The sequence below is a fragment of the Haliotis rubra genome, unplaced genomic scaffold (assembly GCF_003918875.1).
Source record: "Haliotis rubra isolate DU_JTF1 unplaced genomic scaffold, ASM391887v1 Scf122, whole genome shotgun sequence".
Classification (NCBI taxonomy): Eukaryota; Metazoa; Mollusca; class Gastropoda; order Lepetellida; family Haliotidae; genus Haliotis; species Haliotis rubra.
The window spans coordinates 1,705,376-1,725,657 of NW_025765137.1; the positions used below are offsets into that span (position 1 = coordinate 1,705,376).

General features: G+C 41.0%; 1 protein-coding gene across 6 annotated transcripts; it reads left to right on the top strand.

The window, feature by feature from the left end:
* The first annotated feature begins 782 nt into the window (after nucleotides 1-782).
* Nucleotides 783-18,716, top strand: LOC124265887 (solute carrier family 46 member 3-like). 6 transcript variants are annotated; one of them, XM_046700740.1, is made up of 4 exons: nucleotides 783-935; nucleotides 6,422-6,518; nucleotides 13,742-13,769; nucleotides 15,559-15,610. In XM_046700740.1, exons 1-4 carry the CDS (start codon nucleotides 802-804, stop codon nucleotides 15,582-15,584), a joined length of 285 nt encoding a protein of 94 aa, XP_046556696.1. In that variant the 5' UTR covers nucleotides 783-801; the 3' UTR covers nucleotides 15,585-15,610. The 6 variants fall into 6 exon arrangements, with proteins under 6 accessions (XP_046556696.1, XP_046556693.1, XP_046556691.1 ...); XM_046700737.1 differs by having other exon boundaries at nucleotides 794-930; nucleotides 15,559-18,716; XM_046700736.1 differs by lacking the exon at nucleotides 783-935 and adding an exon at nucleotides 2,448-3,697 and having other exon boundaries at nucleotides 15,559-18,716.
* The last annotated feature ends 1,566 nt before the right edge of the window (nucleotides 18,717-20,282 follow it).

The following is a 20,282-nucleotide window of genomic DNA, read 5'->3' on the forward strand; positions in this document are numbered from 1 at the left end:
TAACTTAACCGGGCATTGTATATTTTGCAGAATATTATACTGTAACTACTTACCGATTTACAATGTTTGACACAATAATGATAATATTAATCTTCTCTATTTACTGACCAAATATTTGCATGACTTGTACCTGAATGTTGTGTTGAAAGAAGACACATTGTGATGTCAATGTGTATTCAAGCTTTATCATTTGAAATTCTATATCCCCCACCAAGAAGCAATGTGTGTATAAGATTGTTGTTCGAACGTTTATGTATGACACATTTGACCTCACAATAAATACTGATACATCTCCTTGACTGAAGTCTCTCTCTCTCTCTCTCTCTCTCTCTCTCTCTCTCTCTCTCTGTCTCTCTGTCTGTCTCTCTCTCTGTCTCTCTCTCTCCCCTCTCTCTCTCTCTGTGTTTAGAAGTTCATCGGCAAAACAGAATATAAATTGTATACAGACCTACCTCATATAGCAGAAATATTAAGCAAAAGTTACATATATAAAACATTTATATGAATATGTTTTCCAGCTAGCGCTGATATACATGTTCAGCTGATGCGACCATAAGCACCATTCGTATCCTTGATGTTTGCCTCGTCACATCTGGATAATAGATCAGTAGTACAGTTACTACTTTTGTTACACCAATATTTAAACTTCAACAAGCCATGCACACTGTCCGGAAGAAGTGCGCTAGTGCTAAATGTATTTAGCATTTGACAAAAGTGGATTTACTCGGAAGTTCCCATTCAAATCACAAAGTCCTCGGCTGCACACCAGGCTGCGAAGCCGTTCAATATTAAATTGTTTGCATGGACCTCGCTATGAAATGTGTCTCGTCATTGCCGCCTCAGGCTCAACTGTCACAATGCTTCACACGGTCGTTGTATATCAAGTATAGCCTTCGACGTGGGGAAATCGTGATTAGCACCAACCTGGAAGTAAGGCAAGTGATTCAATATTTAACCAACATCGTATAATTACTTACTTTTTACAATTATTTCATTTCTTTTGAAGTCAGCTGATAGTTGTCTATTTTTAGATCACGTACACCCAAAGAGCACATGTGTGTGACGTGAGGTAAGTTCCTGTGATGATGAGGAAGTATACAAGCGGCCAATATATACGCCCTTCATGACCTATCATTGTTGCACTCCGTGATATATTTCTTGGTTGAATAGGTCGGTTTTAACAATTATTAATGGATGAATGAAAGAGTTGTCAATTTCAGTCAGTTGGGCGAGTCGAATGACTCAGTGTGAGAGGTCGCACCACCGTGTCGCTGTGGCATACAACAGTGTTGTCATCGACCATGTCTCCGGTGGTGTTATGTAGTTCAGGGCGGTGGGGCAGCTTCGTGATTAAAACGTACACTCGTCATTCCGAATTCCCGGGTTCGATTCCACACATGTCAGGTGTCAAGGGACATTACTGGAATAATGCTAAAAGTGGCGAAATGTCATACACACTCACTTGACTTTTCAACATTTGTACCTATATATTTATAAGTCTATAGTAACGTACTGACAATACATATATAAAAGACGAGTCCAGATTTTCTCCTTGTCAAAACTCCTTTATCTACACAAGATCTTTCGCCCTTGCGGCAATCATACCCACTCAGCCGATCATACCCTTAGATCGGCGTTATGAGTGAGTGAGTTTAGTTTTACGCCGCTTTCAGCAATATTCCAGCAATATCACGGCGGGGGACACCGGAAATGGGCTTCATACATTGTACCCATGTGGGAATGAGTTAACAGAGGAACTAGATAGGACTGTGGGGAATCGAACCTGGGTCTTCGGCGTGACGTGCGAACGCTTTAACCACTAGGCTAACCCCACCTCCCCAGATCGGTGTTATGAGCGGCGAAAAAATCTTGTGTAGACAAAGAAGTTTTGACAAGAAGAAAACTCTGGACTAATCTTATGAAAGCAGAAAATAAACAAATACAAGTTTGAAGTGTAGAAACAGTTATCTGTAGCCTATTGTTGCATTTGAACGAGTTGCCGATTATAAATGCACACAATCGACACTGGAAATTTCTGTTGGCAGAAGCTGCTCCACGGCACTATCACTTGGTCACAACAGATTATCAAAGGTAATGACATTTCTTTCAGAACACGCCCAATTAAGTACAAAATAAAAACAATGATATACATTATTTAAAAAACTGTTCATGACAAACCAGTGTGTTACAAAAGATGAACAGTCTCATGTCGTAGAGCGGACACGTGTTCAGCTACGTTGGTAATAGGGTGTTGCTGTTCCCAGTGGTTGTGACAGCAGGCCATCAGTACACCATCAGGAGTGAATGAGTTTAGTTTTACTCCGATTTAACAACATCCCAGCAATATCACGGCGGGGGACACAGAAATTGGCTACACACATTGTATTCATGTGGGGAATCGAACCCGGGTCTGCGCCGAGGAGAGCGAAGCTTTAACACAAGGATACCCAACGCCCCGGATTGTCAGTTGGGTTCACACGAATAGTATTGGCCTAACGAACAATTAACCAGGTCAAACGTCATGGTGGAAGAGATAACTGCCCTAAATATGCATTACTATTGTGGAGATATATTTCAGACACGCTGGTACATACGCGCATCTTCAAACCAACTAACATCATTTAATAAAGTTAGCTATGTATTTTGGCCACTCTACTACAACCTGTCACCCCTACATCGAGAGAAATCCTGTTGATTTCCAAGCAGTGCAATATGTAACAAGTTACTGTGGAAATACATAGTTGACCTTTGTCAATGGAAGGTCACTATGGCCCCTTCCTATTTACACTATGTATTCTGCTGTAATTATTTCAACCAATCAATAAAGTAATTAATGGTGAACACGAGTAATTATTGCTATGTTTATCACAACCTGTGACTACTTTTCGTAATATGTCAAGATAGGTGACCTGTTCACCCATGTAATTATGCGTTTAAAATTAATGTAGAGGTATGATATCACCCATGGTACACCAATGGTCACTTTGGGTCCCCTCCTATTTACACTATGCATTCTGCTGTAATTATTTTAACCAGTCAATAATACAAGTAATTATTGCTGAACATGAGTAATTATTGATACATTTATCACTACCTGTGACTCCAATACATTATGATAGCTGACCTGTTGACATTGTGATTACGTGTTTAAAATAGTAACTTTCAAAGTATTCCTGTATTCAATGGAGGATGCATGGATGTCAGCCTACTGTGTTTTAAAGTTTGAGGTAATCTGACTTCAGATAGTCTTATCTACAAACTGCGAAAATAGCTCGGTTGTTAAGACCCCGATGTGATGAATCTACATATAGCATACCTCTAATATTAAAACACAGTGTTTATCCAGTAATTATACAACCGAAAATCAATAGTGAATTACAACATGACTGTAGAAGGGAATGTTGTGGATGTCAGCTTCTGTAATTTGAACAACACCAGTATATTCTTATTCATTAGTGATATGCCATTTCTGGTGTCCCCCGCCGCAATATTGCTGGAATATTTCTAAAAGCGGCATAAAACCCAGCTCACTCACTCACTCATTAGGTATATACTTGAGTCTTGAATTGTTTGCATGGACCTCGCTGTGAAATGTGTCTCGTCATTGCCGCTTCAGACTCACCTGTCACAAGGCGTTGTGTATGAAATATAGACTTCGACGTGGGGGAATCGTAATTAGCACCAATCAGGAAGTAAGGTAATTGATTTAATATATAACTAACATTGTATTATTTATCAACTTTTGACAAATATTTCACTTCTTTTGAAGTCAGCTGGTAGTTGTCTATTTTTAGACCACCTAAACCCAGAGAGCATAATGTGTGACGTCAGGTCAAATTCTGTGATGTTGAGGAAGTATACAAGCGGCCACTATATACACCCTTTATAACCTATAATCGTTTTACTCTGTGGTATATTAGTAGGTTAAGCAGGTCGGTTTTCGGAATTATTAATGGAAGCACGAAAGGATGTCAATTTCAGTCAGTTGGGCAAGTCGAATGCCTCAGTGTGGAAGGTCGCACCACCGTGTCGTTGTGGTGTACAACAGTGTTGTCATCAACCATGTCTCCGGCGGGATTATGTTGTTAAGGGCGGTGGGCAGTGTAATATATGTAACTATTGCTACGTTTATCACCAATGTATGGTCACTATGGGTCCCCTCCTATGTACCATATCCATTCTGCTGTAACTATTTCAACCAGTCAATAATACAAATATTCAATGCTGAACATGAGTAATTATTGATACATTTATCACGACCTGTGACTCCAATACATTATGGTAGGTGATATGTTGACCAATGTAATTACGTGTTTAAAATAGTAACTTTCAAAGTATTCCTGTATTCAAGGGAGTATGCATGGTAGTCAGCACACTGTGGTAAAGTTTGAGTTAATCAACTTCAGATAGTCTTATCTACAAGCTCTGTTGTAAAGACCCCGATGTGATGCATCTACATATAGAATACCTCTAATAATAAAACACAGTGTTTATGTAGTAATTATAGAAACCGAAATTCAATACCCAACTTGAATTTCAATATGAGAGTAGAGGGGGATGTTGTGGATGACAGGTTCTGTAATTTGAGCAAATCGACGTATATTCTTACTCTTTTATGAGGAATATACTTTAAAACAAGACCCGCGAGGATCCGGGTTATAATTGGTATTCAGTAACCCATGCCTGTCGTAAGAGGCGACTAACGGGATCGGGTGTTCAGGGTGTCTGTATTGGTTGACACATGTTATCATACCTAAATTGCATAGATGAATGCTGATGTTGTTGGTCACTAGATTTTCTGGTCCAGACTCGACTATTTACAGACCGACGATATATAGCTGGAATATTGCTGAGTGCGGCGTAAAACAACAAACAAACAAACAAACATGAGAGTAAATGCTCAATGGCTCACGAAGGTATCGGGGACATGTTGGGATGGTCTTGTGACGTCGTCATGCCTGGTCTCTCAAAGATGTCATCATCAGCCCTTTTAACAGTATTCACCAACAACGGAATGACAGTGGATTACTCAGTTACGTAGTTACTTGACAGATAAGATGTAAGCAAACGTGCGTCATATTGAATATGTCAGTAACCCCGTTTGCATGTACAGGTTTCATATCATAGGTATCAAGGAGCGTAGGGGTAGCCTAGTGGTTAAAGCGTTCGCTCGTCACGCCGAAGACCCGGGTTCGATTCTCCACATGGGTACTAGAAGCCCATTTCTGGTGTTACCCCGCCGTGATTTTGTTGAATAATGCTAACAGCGGCGTAAAACTAAACTCATTCACTTCAGCAAACGATCACACCAATATTGCTGAGTGCGGTCAAACCGAACTCATTCACTTCAGCAAACGATCACACCAATATTGCTGGAGTGCGGCGTAAAACTAAAATCATTCACTTCAGCAAACGATCTCCAATATTGCTGAGTGGCGTACTAAACTCATTCACTTCAGCAAACGATCACACCAATATTGCTGAGTGCGGCGTACAAGTAAACTCATTCACTTCAGCAAACGATCACACCAATAGTGCTGGAGTGCGGCGGGGTCCAGCCCCGCCTGAGTGCGGCGTTAAACTGAACTCATCCTCCACATGGGTGAACTGTGTTAAGCCCATTTCTGGGGTCCCCCGCCTTGATATTTCTCGAATATTGGCAAGAGCAATACGCCTATTTGACGTTAAATTTCAACGAATTTCCTGGGACGGTGGGGTAGTCTAGTGGTTAAAGCGTTGGCTCGTCACGCCGAAGACCCGGGTTCGAATCCCCACATGGGTACAATGAGTGAAGCCCATTTCTGGTGTCCCCGCCGTGATATTGCTGGAATATTGCTAAAAGCGGCGTAAAACCAAACTCAGACAGTCAGTCAGTCAAATAATTTCCAGGTTAAAGCATCTATTGGGACACCAAGAGTTATGGAGCTGGATCTAATGGCCGCGTGAAAGATGGTACTTGTTGTTACCCTGCCTGGCACTCAGAATTAAAGGGATAAAACCAGGACTGTCAACCTCTGGCTCAGTATACAGTGTGCTGAATGGGGAATCCATGTTAACCTGAGGCATGGAATCTCAGTGGGCTAGGATTATCAAGTGAGTGAGTGAGTTGGGTTTTACGCCGCTTTAAGCAATATTTCAGCGATATCACAGCGGGGGACACCGGAAATGGGTTTCACACATTGTACCCATGTGAGGAATCGAACCCGGGTCTTTAACCGCAAGGCTACCACTTCGCCCCGTCCAGCACAAGCACACAGGCATGAGTGGGGACTAATACAAGCAGCTACAATAACTCATTTGGAATCACATGTACAGGGACACTGCAAACAATGGACACATGACAAATATGCAGTCTAGATTTCTGTGTGAAGGGACAAATACAGCACAGAGGTGCAACTATGCCTTCCATTATCTTTCCTAGGTCAGAACATGCACTTGCACCGAATTACCTGAGTCATCGTTATAGCGGCGGGGTGCATTACATGTCCTTTACGTGTGGTTCAAGTTACCTTCTCGAGGTAAGATATGTCATGTCTCAATCTGTCTTACCTAATCCACAGGTAGTGCTTTCAAACTTTCATTGTTTTCGTCTGTTTAAGAATGAATAGTCAAGTTTTCGTACAAGTACGTTTGTGTGAATGTCTTCGCAGGTATTAATATTGCTATGCTGGAATATGTATGACAAACGTCATACTTGTACATTGTGTAAACGTCTTTGCAGGTATTAGTATTGCTATGCTGGAATATGTATGACAAACGTCATACTTGTACATTTGTGTAAACGTCTTTGCAGGTATTGATATTCCTATGCTGAATATATTTTTTGTAGATTTGTGTACACGTCTTTGCAGGTATGATATCCATAGGCGGATCCAGAGGGGGGTGGGGGTGAAATTCTCGTGAAAATTAACTGCCCCCCCCCCAAAAAAAAGAAGCTGTGTCCGTCTCTGATATTGCTATGCTGCTATAAGTAGGACACAATTGTTTCTAAATATATCTTCTTATTATTTATGCACCTGTCTACACGCGTCATATGGCCTCGTCGCTGTATGACTGAAACAATGCCACAGCGACGCTTCGTTTTAACTCACTCACTCACTCTCTCTATTCAGAGTCTTCTATGTTTCGTAATCTGTTGTGGTCATGTCCTATTTAACGCAGTTACAATAAGTGAGGTGGGTTTCAATGTCATCCGAGTACTATCGTGTTTCAATCCACTTTTAAGTGTTGGGCGCGTGACAAACGAGGCTGTCGTTAATGTAGAGCTCCTCATCCGATTCAGACGCATATCGCATACATTTAGCAATACATTCAGCATTACATTCAGCCATACGTTCAGTCATACATTCAGCCATACATTTAGCAATGTATTCAGCAATACATTTAGCCATCCATTCATCTATATTTAGCCACACATTCAGCCATACATTCAGCAATACATTCAGCCATACATTCAGCAATACATTCAGCAATACATTCAGCCATACATTCAGCCATACATTCAGCCATACATTCAGCAATACATTCAGCAATACATTTAGAAATACATTCAGCCATACATTCAGCCATACATTCAGCCATACATTCAGCCATACATTCAGCCATATATTCAGCAATACATTCAGCAATACATTCAGCCATACATTCAGCCATACATTTAGCCACACATTCAGCCATACATTCAGCAATACATTTATACATTCAGCCATATATTCAGCAATACATTCAGCATATACATATACATTCAGCCATACATTTAGCCACATACATTCAGCAATACATACATTCAGCAATACATTCAGCCATACATTCAGCCATACATTTACATTCATACATTCACATACATTTCAGCCATACATTCAGCCATACATTCAGCAATACATTCAGCAATACATTCAGCACATACATTCAGCAATACATACATTCAGCCACACATACATTCAGCCACACATTCAGCCATACATTCAGCCACACATTATACATTCAGCAATACATTTACATACATTCAGCCATACATTCAGCAATACATTCAGAAATACATTCATACATACATTCAGCCATACATTCAGCCATACATTTAGCAATACATTCAGCCATACATTCAGCCATACATTCAGCAACACATCTAGCCATACATTCAGCAATACATACATTCAGCAATACATTCAGCAGTACATTTAGAAATACATTCAGCAATACATTCAGCCACACATTCAGCCATACATTCAGCAATACATTCAGCCATACATTCAGCCATACATTCAGCCACAGCCATACATTTAGCCATACATAGAAATACATTTAGCAATACACATTTAGCCATACATTCAGCATACATCAATTCAGCCATACATTCAGCCATACATTCAGTCATACATTCAGCAATACATTCAGCAATACATTTAGCCATACATTCAGCCATACATTCAGCCATACATTCAGCAATACATTCAGAAATATATTCAGCAATACATTCAGCAATACATTTAGCATACATTACATTTAGCAATGTATTCAGCAATACATTTAGACAATACATTCATACAATACATTCAGCAATACATTTAGCCACACATTCAGCCATACATTCAGCAATACATTCAGCAATACATTTAGCAATACATTCAGCAATACATTCAGCAATACATTTAGCCACACATTCAGCCATACATTCAGCAATACATTCAGCCATACATTCAGCCATACATTTTAGCCATACATTCAGCCACACATTCAGCAATATACATATACATTCAGCAATACATTCAGCCATACATTCAGCAATACATTCAATACATTCAGCCACATTCAGTCATACATTGAGCAATACATTCAGCCATACATTCAGCCATCACATTTAGACATACATTCAGCCACATTCACATACATTCAGCCATACAGCAATACATTACATTCAGCAATACATTCAGCCATACATTCAGCCATACATTCAGCCATACATTTAGCCATACATTTAGCAATACATTCAGCCATACATTCAGCAATACATTCATCACATTCAGCCACATTCAGCCATACATTCAGCCACACATTTAGACATACATTCAGCCACACATTCATTCACATACATTCAGCAATACATTCAGCCATACATTCAGCAATATATTCAACAATACATTTAGCCATACATTCAGCCATACATTCACAATACATTCAGCAATACATTCAGCAATACATTTACATTCAGCCATTCATACTTTCAGCAATACATTCAGCAATACGTTAAGCCATACGTTTAGGAATACATTCAGCAATACGTTAAGCCATACTTTTAGCAATACATTCAGCAATACATTTAGCCATACATTTAGCAATACATTTAGCCATACATTCAGCCATACATTCAGCAATACATTCAGCAATACATTCAGCCATACATTCAGCCATACATTTAGCCATACATTCAGCAATACATTCAGCAATACATTTAGAAATACATTCAGCAATACATTCAGCCATACATTCAGCCATACATTTAGCAATACATTCAGCAATACATTCAGCCATACATTTAGCCACACATTCAGCCATACATTCAGCAATACATTCAGCAATACATTTAGAAATACATTCAGCAATACATTTAGCCACACATTCAGCCATACATTTAGCAATACATTTAGCATTGCACATTCAGCCATACATTATTCAGCAATACATTCAGCAATACATTCAGCAATACATTCAGCCATACATTCAGCCATACATTCAGCCACACATTCAGCCATACATTCAGCAATACATTCAGCAATACATTTAGAAATACATTCAGCAATACATTTAGCCATACATTCAGCCATACATTCAGCAATACATTCAGCCATACATTCAGCCATACATTCAGCAATACATTCAGCCATACATTCAGCAATACATTCAGCAATACATTCAGCAATACATTTAGAAATACATTCAGCAATACATTTAGCCACACATTCAGCCATACATTCAGCAATACATTCAGCCATACATTCAGCCATACATTTAGCACATACATTTAGCCATACATTCAGCAATACATTTAGCCATACATTCAGCAATACATTCAGCCATACATTCAGCCATACATTCAGCAATACATTCAGCAATACATTTAGCCATACATTCAGCCATACATTCAGCAATACATTCAGCAATACATTTAGAAATACATTCAGCCATACATTCAGCCATACATTCAGCAATACATTTAGCCATACATTCAGCATACATTTAGCCATACATTCAGCCATACATTCAGCCATACATTCAGCAATAATTAGCCATTCAGCAATACATTCAGAAATACATTCAGCCACATCACATACATTCAGCCATACATTCAGCCATACATTTAGCAATACATTCAGCCATACATTCAGCAATACATTCAGCAATACATTCAGCAATACATTTAGCCACACATTCAGCCATACATTCAGCAATCAGCAATACAATACATTCAGCAATACATTTAGAAATACATTCAGCCATACATTCAGCAATACATTTAGCCACACATTCAGCCATACATTCAGCCATACATTCAGCCATACATTCAGCCATACATTCAGCCATACATTCAGCCATACATTCAGCCATACATTCAGCAATACATTCAGCAATACATTTAGAAATACATTCAGCAATACATTCAGCAATACATTTAGCCACATACATTCAGCCATACATTCAGCAATACATTCAGCCATACATTCAGCCATACATTCAGCCATACATTCAGCAATACATTCAGCAATACATTTAGAACATACATTCAGCAATACATTCAGCCATACATTCAGCCATACATTTACATTTAGCAATACATTCAGCAATACATTCAGCCATACATTTAGCCACACATTCAGCCATACATTCAGCAATACATTCAGCAATACATTTAGAAATACATTCAGCCATACATTCAGCCATACATTCAGCCATACATTCAGCCATACATTCAGCCATACATTCAGCCATACATTTAGCAATACATTCAGCAATACATTTAGCCATACATTCAGCCATACATTCAGCAATACATTCAGCAATACATTCAGCCATACATTCAGCCATACATTTAGCCATACATTCAGCCATACATTCAGCAATACATTCAGCAATACATTCAGCAATACATTCAGCCAATACATTCAGCAATACATTCAGCCACACATTCAGCCATACATTCAGCAATACATTCAGCCATACATTCAGCCAATACATTCAGCCACACATTCAGCCATACATTCAGCAATACATTCAGCCATACATTCAGCCATACATTCAGCAATACATTCAGCAATACATTTAGCCATACATTCAGCCATACATTCAGCAATACATTCAGCCATACATTCAGCCATACATTCAGCCATACATTCAGCAATACATTCAGCAATACATTCAGCAATGCATTCAGCCATACATTCAGCCATACATTCAGCAATACATTTAGCCATACATTCAGCAATACATTCAGCCATCCATTCAGCAATGCATTCAGCAATACATTTAGAAATACATTCAGCCATACATTTAGCCATGCATTCAGCCATACATTCAACAATACATTTAGCCATACATTCAGCAATACATTCAGCAATACATTAAGCCATACTTTTAGCAATACATTCAGCAATACGTTAAGCCATACTTTTAGCAATACATTCAGCAATACATTTAGCAATACATATACATTTAGCCATACATTTAGCAATATATTTAGCCATACATTTAGCCATACATTTAGCAATACATTCAGCAATATATTTAGCCATACATTTAGCCACACATTCAGCAATACATTTAGAAATACATTTAGCCACACATTCAGCAATACATTCAGCAATGCATTCAGCCATACATTTAGCCTTACATTCAGCAATACATTCAGCTATATATCCAGCAATAGATTCAGCCTTACATTCAGCGATACACTCGCAATGAATTTAGCTGACACGCCATAATATATAATAATCCCTTCAAAGTAAACCTGAGTCATAACTACTCTCTTGCTAATACTATTGTCCAATTTATAATGCATACAGTCACCAGCTGTTGTTCAGGGAATCAGTATTCAGTCAAGTAACATCTGTTTTGATAAAATGCATCAATGATAATACCCGCGAAAAAATGAACTAATGAAATTAAAGCAGTCATCCAAAGTGTATGTAGATTATACATTTTGCGATATCGCGTTTCACATCAGGAATTAGATACGATTATATTTGACCAAACTGATTCAACACTTGTTTACTTGGATAGAAGCAGTGTGTGCATTATTATGAATAGATGTGTATCATACTGCTACGGCCCAGGTAACAACATAGACAATGAAAGGTGGATTGCCATTCATATATATTTGAAACATAATGCAAGATGTTCCATGGCACCCTACCCAAATAGAAGTGTGGGTACAGAAGTCAGGGTACCGACCTACTAGGGCGACCGTTACGGCAAAACAACGTCACTTCCGGGCCAATTTAACCGGAAGTGGTCGCCATTGGTATACGAGTTCTTCCCCAAATTCTTGCCAGGCCTGGGGTTGATTCGTCTGTTGTTTGACTCGTCTTCCCTGCTCAGCCCAAATGTGTTCGGACGGGTTCAAGTCTTGGGAACGGGAAAGTCATGACATCGACACCAGCGTTTCGTAAGAAGTTGTACGTGAGATGTGCAGTATGGGGCGTAGCGTTGTCACGAACACAAACATGAACGTGACGTTCCTCAATCTTGTACCCTGGCGGGGCGGTGGGGCCTCGTGGTCAAAGCGTTGGCACGTCACGCCGAAGACCCGGGTTCGAATCCCCACATGGGTACAATGTGTGAAGCCCATTTCTGGTGTCCCCCGCTGTGATGTTGCTGGTATATTGCTAAAAGCGGCGTAAAACCAAACTCAGTCAGTCAGTCAGTCGTACCCTGGCATCGGCAAAGTGTAGTGTGGAGCTTGACTCGTCAGTGAAAACAGTCCCGTTCCACTGCATCTGGTTGAATCTGGCATGTCTGCGGACCCATCGTTGATGTATATGTAAATGTACACACACGAAATTGCGTCTTGATAGGTCATGTGTACAGTCGTCCAACTAGGATGCCTCCGGTGCGCAGCCGATTCCGGATGGTCTGTGCTTACACTTTTCCTCTTTGCAGTCACAAATCTGTCGCAGAGATGATAACCTGATTTGTAAGTCATCTTTTGGCATCTCCCGCGGCGCCCCATGCCATGGGTGACCTGAAACGGTGCCCGTTGGTTTCACACGCGTTCTACGACAACTACGACTACGGATTGTCTAGCAGGAAGCCGCCCATAGCATGTTCACGTTGTTGATTTGCGAGTCGCGGCATTCTCGTTTTTATATTTAACTTGTAATTTCGATGTTTCACAATGCCTGTGTACTTGCATTCCAATGAACGTTTGGTTGCCAGGGTGATCACTTGACTCGCTGCTCGTGTTTGTTGTGCTTCACTCTTATTTAATGAGTTATCACCAAATGTTTCACGTCGGACCATGTTCCAACAACCAACATGTCATGGTCATGTGTATGGCACAACTAGAAACTGAAAAGGGTTCTTTTAGTAATTTGTGTGTCACGTTTCTAACTTTGTTGAGTATATGATTCGCTTGGAATAACAGCTACAATAGACGTTGAGAATGTTTTTATCATATCATCATATGATGAGGCATATCATGTATAATTGGTCACAAGCTGCTGCCTGCAGTATTCATATTTTCCCTTTCCAGCTCAAACCGGGAAACTGGATGCTGGCAGGTAAGACACGTTTAAACCCCAGAACGGTCCAAACGGTTTTTCAAAAACACAGCATGCTTGTCTTAAAAGACGACAGAGCCTGGCACGTAGTTGGTCCATACCGTTTTTATATCTCAAAGGACGAGAGGCGCAGGAACGAAACTGGTCCTGTTTCAAGAGAAGATAAGGCCCGACACTAACTTGGTCCATACCACTCCCCTTCTGTCTCCAAAGACAACAGGGCTCGACACAAATCTGGTCCATAACATTCCATGCTAGTCTTTGGGCCCGGGACACGAGATGACAGGGCCCTGCACGAAGTTGATCCATACAAATGCTTACTTGTCTGAAAAGACAACGGGGCCCTGCACGAAGTTGATCCATACCACTGCATACTTGTCTGAAAAGACGATTGGGCCTTTCTGGAGTTGGTCCATAACATTGCACGCTTGTCTCAAGGGACGACAATGTCAGGCACGGAGTTGGTCCACAACACGGCATGCTTGTCTCAAGGGACGACAATGTCAGGCACGGAGTTGGTCCATAAGACGGCATGCTTGTTTCAAGGGACGACAATGTCAGGCACGGAGTTGGTCCACAACACGGCATGCTTGTCTCAAGGGACGACAATGTCAGGCACGGAGTTGGTCCATAACACGGCATGCTTGTCTCAAGGGACGACAATGTCAGGCACGGAGTTGGTCCATAACACGGCATGCTTGTCTCAAGGGACGACAATGTCAGGCACGGAGTTGGTCCATAACACGGCATGCTTGTCTCAAGGGACGACAATGTCAGGCACGCAGTTGGTCCATAACACGGCATGCTTGTCTCAAGGGACGACAATGTCAGGCACGGAGTTGGTCCATAAGACGGCATGCTTGTCTCAAGGGACGACAATGTCAGGCACGGAGTTGGTCCATAAGACGGCATGCTTGTCTCAAGGGACGACAATGTCAGGCACGGAGTTGGTCCAAAACACGGCATGCTTGTCTCAAGGGACGACAATGTCAGGCACGGAGTTGGTCCAAAACACGGCATGCTTGTCTCAAGGGACGACAATGTCAGGCACGGAGTTGGTCCATAACACGGCATGCTTGTCTCAAGGGACGACAATGTCAGGCACGGAGTTGGTCCATAACACGGCATGCTTGTCTCAAGGGACGACAATGTCAGGCACGAAGTTGGTCCATAACACGGCATGCTTGTCTCAAGGGACGACAATTTCAGGAACGGAGTTGGTCCATAACCCAGTGCAGAGGTCTGAGTTGGTCCATAATACTCCATGCTTGTCTGAAGGGACGACACCCCGAAGTAATGCTGATTGTCAACTCCAAAGAGCACGGCTTTGACAAATCACGAATTCGTTTGTGTTACGTTGGCAGTCGAACGAATTGCCACAGGATTGTAGTCGAGGGACGCAACTGTACACATCAATATATGTCGCTACAATGAAGTGTCCAACCTCTCTCTCGCTCGTCACGCCAAAGACCCAGGTTCGATTCCCCACATGGGCACAACATGTGAAGCCCATTTCTGGTGTCCTCCGCCGTGACATTGCTGGAATATTGCTGAAAGCGGCGTCAAACTTAACTCACTCACTCACTCCAACCTCTCTCTCAGCTAGTACGACGTACCAGACAGTGACGACGCAGCCCCTTAAATGCAATTATTCACTCCTTCCAAGACATGTCAAATCAAGGATTCAAGAGAATATTGACAAAGGTGATTTCTCCTCCAGCAATTACAATAAAAAGACAATTTACCTGTTGGATAACATGAAATGTGATTGTTTTTATATATATTTCAGATATCGGTCTGTCGTACATGCACTAAAGCTTGCCAACATACACTGTCCTATTCAAAATGGACAGGGAGGAGACTTCTCCTCTTCTTCCGGAAAAGCACAAGAGTCGGGTGGTCAGATCTGTTCCTTTCCTGTGGAGCGCAATAGCATGTGCAGTAGTCTCCTTCCTTGTAGCCCTAGCCAATGTGTCTTTATCGCCAATCATCAGCCAGTATGTCCACGCACGACTTCTCGATGGCTATAACACCACCACGTCGGATGAAGGAAGCTCTGCCTGCGAGGTCAACACGTCATCCACGACAGATGACCCTTTAGTGAAGGTGCAACAAGAGACGTCCAACTTCCTCCTTCTTCTCGCCGTCGTCAATAACGTCCCAGCAATCTTCGTCAATGTCATCCTGGGCTCCACCTCCGACTACCTCGGCAGAAAGATGTTGTTCTTCATCCCAAGCGTCGGATTCTTTCTCAGATACGTTTTCTGTGTTGTGATCATGGCTTTAGAAATGGATTACAAATATTTTTACATTGCGTATGTTCTGGACGGCTTCGGGGGATCATTTGGCGCCTTTCTTGTGGCGAGTTTCGCGTACACGGCTGACATCACTTCTAATGGACGTGGGCGGATCCTGGCGACATCTGCATTGGAAGTGTGTGTGGCACTAGCTGCCTGTGCAGGGATGCTGATCACCGGGTTCTTCATACCGTTGGTTGGATATCTGAATCTGAACATCATCATGACTTGTACGGTGTTCCTAGCAGCCGTCATAATCCTGTTCCTCCCAGAGACAATGGACAGTAGAACCAAGCAGCCATGGTCTCCTATTACACATTTCAAAAAAGTGTTTGGATTCTATTTCTTCAAGAAGGGAACAAAAACAGGGGCATACAGAATAATGCTTTTAATATTTCTTTTCGCAGTTTTTAGTGTCGTTGGTCGAGTAGGCATTGAAACATTGTACGCCCTGAACAGACCGTTTTGCTGGAATTCTGTTCAGGTTGGGTATTTCGGTGCGCTTAGAATTGGACTGTCAAATGTTGGTTCTTTGATCGCAATCAAATTTCTCCAGAGACACTTTCGTGATCAAACAATTGCTTTACTTGGTGCCGTAGACGCTGCCCTAGCATGTGTATTGGAAGGCCTGGCGACATCCGGTTGGATGCTGTATCTGGTTCCGGTGGTTGGCATCGTGAGTGCGACAACTATTCCCGTGATCCGGGGCAGTATGTCCCGTATGACATCCCAAACAGAACAAGGCGCCGTCTTTGCCGGAATAGGAGTTGTGGAGACTGTAATGAACTTGATATCGCAGGTTGCCTACACGTCCGTGTATTCAGCAACTGTTGGATCATTGAAAGGGACAGTGTTTTTCCTCATGGCGGGGTTAAGTGGAGTTACAACGGTGTTGGTTATTATTTGGATGGTCATTACGCCCCGATTCGAGCACCTGTATACGCTTCATGTTTCCCCAAATGAATCGATGAAGTCAAAAGGAAATGATTCCCACTCTGAAAACACAAATATGTAATTCCAAGTGTAGTCATGTCGGTAGAACCTAATTTATCTCTTTAAACAATCAAATTGTTCTTATATCGTTCTTATGTCAGACATGTAAATATATATAATTCAGATTGTAAAAAGAAATAATTCCACTGATGTATTTCGTGAAACGATTTCCAGAATGGCCGAGACGGCGATGGGATGACCTATGGATTGTGCAGGATTCGAACACCTCGTCGTATCCTTGTACGAATAAGGGAAGCAACTTTAGACACAACTTACCCAGAACTCCCCTAGTTGCTTCAGAACGGGGCTTGAAGGATAGCAAAGTGGTTTAAGTGTTCGCTCCTCACGCTGAAGACCCTGGTTCGATTCGCCACATGGGTACAATGTGTGAAGCACATTACTAAAGTCCCCAGCCGTGATATTGCTGCAATATTGATAAATGCAACTATTGGCAACGAAAAACCGTAAAACTATACGCACTCAATTCTCCCCGCCCCGCCCCGCCCCTTCGTGATTAATTCGTGTTATTCCGGGACAAGCTTAATGGCGACTTCTTGCGGCATTCGTGACCCACTCGTGTTATTCCGGGACAAGCCGAATAGCGATCTTCTCGGAGGTTACGGAAACGGGCGAGTGGTGACGAATGTTCTTGACGGTTACGGAAAGGTGGGAACGGAAAACGGGACGAGTAACACTTATCTTGATATTAGAAAACTGTTGCTGTATCGTTAAAGATCTTGTCAATGAAAATTACTAATTTAGGTAATACTGTATTTATTTACATGGAGGCCAGCCGGGGAAATATAACGTGGATAGTATGAATGGTGGATTTCAATATTCTTGAGCAAGACGATAATTTTGTGCCAATGGGAAAGACGCACACCAACTCCTAGCACACATTCTATGGCGATTACTTTAGTTTGAAAATACACATGAATGCCTATGTGCCAGATTAATAGCTTGACGCTTCTAAGACCAAATATATCTGTATAATCGACTCAGTTCACAATATGTACAGTGTACAATTCGAGGCAATAGCATAAGTAGTGTTATGCATTTTGATTGAAAGCTCATATCACGAGGCCAATCGGAACCTTCACATGCTTATAACGAACTGGCGGATATATTACATAGTATTATATATGACACATTTTATGGCGATTACTTTCGTTTGAAAACACACGAATCCCTATGTGCCAGATTAATAGTTTGACGCTTCACCTTCACATGTAAGACCCAACATATCTGTATAATCGACTCTGTTCACAATCTGTACCGTGTCCGATTCGAGGCAATAGCATAAGTGCTGTTGTGCATTTTGATTTAAAGCTCAAACAGCCCGATTGGAACCTTCGCATGTATACAGGAAACAACGTTTATAACGAACTGACGGATATAACGAACTGAGGTTTTTTCTCAGTCACTTGCTGTAAATTGTATTCAAAGTGCTTATGACGAACTATGGTTATTACGAACACAAATATAGCGGTCCCTTTGATTTCGTTATAACCGATGTTGAGTTTGTTTTGTATGATCCTCCTGTGATAACCTCCTGTGACACTTTAATGATGTTTATTAGTTAATTTTATTGAATCTCTATCTTTTTGTTTAGATGATTTTATGCCATACAAGTCTGCAATAAAATGTTGTTTCTGCACCATGATTTAATAATTTCACTAGCACAGGAAGACTATCTGACGGCCATTGAAGAGAAACATTGACAGATGGTCCACAGGCAAACTGTAGCGCAATTAGGGTTGCGCAAGAGAGGGAAAAATTACCAGTCTTGCTATATGCAGGCGAAGCGAGCAAAGATTGGCAACGTACTTCCCTTGTTTGTTGTCAAAACAAAATATCGCCACCATCAAAGGTAGACACCCATTTCCTCACAGGGTTGTGCTCTCAGATATCAAACCTCATATTTAATATTTATTTTATTAATATATTTTATTCAATGGCATTTAGAAGTTGTACGTAGATGTCCAAGATATATTTATGAATTACAAGTTGTACGTAGATGTCCAAGATATTTTATGGACTAATATTTATATTTTTATTTTAATAAAAAAAGTTTAATCCATAAAAATATCTTGGATATTTTATTCAACATTTTAAGCGCCACTCGTTGCATATCACTTTGTTCTTCGCCTCCATTACCCCTGCCAGCCTGCCTCCATTACTGCTACCCCTGTCCATTGCTGGAATATTACTAAAAGCGGCGTAATAATAAACTCAATAACTCACTGTTTTCACCAAAGGAGACTCGTCTAAGAACAGCATCACTTCAGGCTCTCCTAACATAGTAAGCCGTCTCGACGTGATGTGCTTGAAATGCTGTTTAATGCAGCGTTGTATATTTTCAAATATCTCAAGTCTTCCTAACTGAAAGAATTAAAGCCATTTCGATCTATTTTATCTACTATTACATGCCTGTTCATACAATACCCCGAAATAGTCACAATGCATGTTGAGATACAGCAGGTCCATTCCAGGGAGATAACTCTACTAGCCATGTTTTCCCTCGAACATCTGCGCGAAGTGAACAGATTTGTTTTCTCTCAGGTTCAGAAACTAAACATTGGCGGTACAGTTACAATGAGATTGTATTGGTGGACAAAATGAACATGCTTTCAAATTCTGTGGCATTTTTGTAATTAATCCTTTAACTTGTCCAAACAATAATCCAACAATAACTCCAGAAACCGAGTGTGTTTTCGTTGAAATAAATGAGCGCTCTTAAAAAGTCTGTAAAAAGGATAACAATCATTTAATTTATTGCTACATCACTAATTAGGTCTGGATTAATTCCTGGCTTGCATTTCCCTTGTTAAATGCCACCATTGTTATCTCATTATTCATGCCGGGATTAACAATCCCTGGCTTCCATTTGTCCATCCACCCTACCAATTTAGCGCTAATGAAGTACTGGCTTCCCTTGTTATCTTATCACTGTTCTTATCACTGTTTGTTTATCGCTGTACGTCTTTAGCTTTCTGTTTCCTAGTTTCTAGTCTCTCCATTCACCCGATGAAGGATAAGAATATACTCTGTAACATCGTGTTCCACAAATACAGAAGTTGACATCCATAAATTCTCTTAAATACCTTTAGGTATTTTATGAGTCCTGTTTTGTGAGTCTTGTTTTTCACTGGGCTAAGCTACACATTTGCCTACTGCCCATGTTACCTGTGAAGATCCGGGTTAGATTGGTCTTCAGCAACCC

Excerpts from the sequence above, each read along its gene's own strand:
- LOC124265887 (XM_046700735.1), top strand. The coding sequence starts at position 15,615 with ATGGACAGGGAGGAGACTTCTCCTCTTCTTCCGGAAAAGCACAAGAGT.